This window comes from Marmota marmota, unplaced genomic scaffold, assembly GCF_001458135.2.
Source record: "Marmota marmota marmota unplaced genomic scaffold, marMar, whole genome shotgun sequence".
Lineage (NCBI taxonomy): Eukaryota > Metazoa > Chordata > Mammalia > Rodentia > Sciuridae > Marmota > Marmota marmota.
Genome location: NW_025999990.1, coordinates 39,261 through 41,649, shown reverse-complemented (window position 1 = coordinate 41,649; position 2,389 = coordinate 39,261). Strand labels below are relative to the sequence as shown.

The 2,389-nt window shown below is 48.7% G+C and overlaps 1 protein-coding gene across 1 annotated transcript; it reads right to left on the bottom strand.

Moving 5' to 3' along the window:
* Positions 1-327: 327 nt before the first annotated feature.
* LOC107139284 (zinc finger and BTB domain-containing protein 18-like) lies at positions 328-1,080 on the bottom strand. The gene is made up of 2 exons (XM_015482165.2): positions 788-1,080; positions 328-675 (listed from the first exon to the last, which is right to left on the bottom strand). Exons 1-2 carry the CDS (start codon positions 1,007-1,009, stop codon positions 343-345), a joined length of 555 nt encoding a protein of 184 aa, XP_015337651.2. The 5' UTR covers positions 1,010-1,080; the 3' UTR covers positions 328-342.
* Between the last annotated feature and the right edge of the window lie 1,309 nt (positions 1,081-2,389).

The window sequence follows — 2,389 nt, the reverse complement described above, 5'->3', positions numbered from 1 at the left end:
TACAACAAAAATACAAAACAGGGCTGGGATGTGGCTCAATGGTGGAGTACCCCTGAATTCAATCCCTAGTACCAAAAATAAATAAATAAGAAATGAAAACAATAACCTTGTCACCAGGTTACTTACTCTGGGCCACCAGCCAAATCTCTTGCAACTCAACATTACCATGAGGGTGCCATTGTGGTGGCCCTGGGTAGGCATAAGGAAATCAAGTGGACAAATCCAGAAGCAGGAAGAGAGAGAAAGGAGAGCCTGAGGCACAGGGCAATTTCTCAGGTCTTACTAAGCTCTGAGTTTTAGCCCAAAGCCAACCAAGTCCTCCTCCTTCTCCATCAGGTCTTTCTAGTTTCTTCTTGCTCTTTCTTCTCTCCCTAGTGTTGGGGATTTATAAGGGAGCAGACTGCTCTCCATGCCCCCTTCCACCTGGACACGCTCACTCTCCGGGGTCATCATTTCATCATCACTGGCTTTGTCTTCCCGATCTAGTTCCCTCAAGACCGAGTCCTCCCTCAGAGGAGCCAGATGGGTCGGCTCATACTGTACCCTGTTATTAGTGCTCACACTTTCTTTCACAGTGCTATGTTCCATGTCATAGTCATTAGTGCCAACATCACTCTCATCACAGGAAGCCTCTTTCTCCACCTTCACCTGCACCAGGTTGCTTCTCAGCATGTCCTGTGAAGAGAAATAAGAGCTGTTCAGATTTTCAACTCCTGAAAGGCTGGACTTGACAGACAGGTCTAGCACACAGTCAACATCTGCCGAATCCCTCACGGAGGTGACAGACCTCTGGGACAAAGACTCTGTTGAGCTGCAGGGGCTGGCTACTGTTTTTCCAGCTGCTGTGGTGTATGGCTCTGCCTCTCCGCCAGCCTGAGGGATGCCTGCTGAGTCTGAGGGCAATCGCATCCACGTTCCCAGGCTCAGCCACCAAGTCCCTTTTGCTGGGCAGGATGTTCAATTTTTCATCTTCTCCTTCATCTTCATCACTGGGCAAGTCATCTGCCATGTGGCTGCTGCCATCAGAGAGGCTCTCAACTTTGTCTGAACAACTTGAAGCATCTTCTTCCTTTTTGGTGCTGTCTTTTCTCCCTACTGCAGTGGGCTGGGTTATATAATGTCCAGAGATTTGGTGCCAAGGATGTAGGATGTATGAAATGATAGGTCATGTAAAACCCATCAAGTTTGAAGCACCTGCTACCTTGGGTGCCCGCTACTTTGAGTGCTTGCTCAGTTCCCGCTGAGTTCACTCACAATAAAGTAGTTCCTGTTTCAATCTTCAAGTTGCTTGTCACCTCTCAGTTATTTCACCCAGCCGGACTTCGGCACCCTAGGACCTCTTTGACAGCCATATCCTTTGAAATTCCCTGGTACACTTGTGATACTCACCAATCCAGCTAGGGGTGTATCTATTTTGTGGAGGAGGAAGCTCATGTAATTGGGGGACAGTTAGAGAAATCTATTTTTAAAAGACTGAAAAACATTAAGTTACAAGAACACATGGCTAAGGGCTTTCTCAGAAGCTCTGAGGGTTCATTAACTTTATTAGACTGATTAGTTTTATAATGAACTTTCCTCCTAGTGCATCCTCTGTTAAACTACCTGAATATTCATTTCCCATCCATGGTCAGAGCCCTACATGCTTTCATTGGGAGGATGAAGGAAATGATGGGGAGGAAGAAGGCAACTATTTTAAGATCCCTCAGAATTTCCTTTCAGTTGGAAACTGTCATCAGGCTGAGCAACAATAACCCCACTTAGAAAATCCACATTCTCCGTGGGCTTCATCTGCTTCACACTGCCTCTGGCCTCCCGGTGCTTTTGCGTTAGCTTCCCACTAGGTGGCATCAGTAGGTCATAAACTCCAGACTGCTCTTAGCGGGAAAGCGCTAAGCTCGCCTAAAGGAGTCCTTTCTCTTTTCCTTTAGCTACTGAAGGGCACTGCTGAAGCCTCCTTGGGCCCCTGTGGGGAAAAAACCTGGTTGCACCAGGCATCAGGGTGGTCGACAGGTAAAATGAGGCAAATGAAACTGGAGAAAACAGCTTAAAGAGCTGCTCTTAGAGAGGAGGCTGGTGTAGGGGCAAAGCCTGCTCTGCTGCCCAAGCTTACCCCTGAAGACCCAGGGCCCCAGGGCTGTCAGCACAGGTGACTTAGTCCCTTCATCTCCTGGGGCCGCTGTATCCGAAAGGCGGTTTTCATCTTCTCTGGGATGGTACACCTGTGGCTGTGGTCCAGCTCCCCACTTACCTGAAGCCTTCTGCTCCTTTACTAGGGCTGCCTACATGCTTACCCAACACCTGTACTGCCAGCCACGTGTTCAGGAGGAGCCTCTCCTGCCTGGTCACAGTAAGCGGGTCAGAGGGAATGAACTCCACTAGCTTCCCAGAT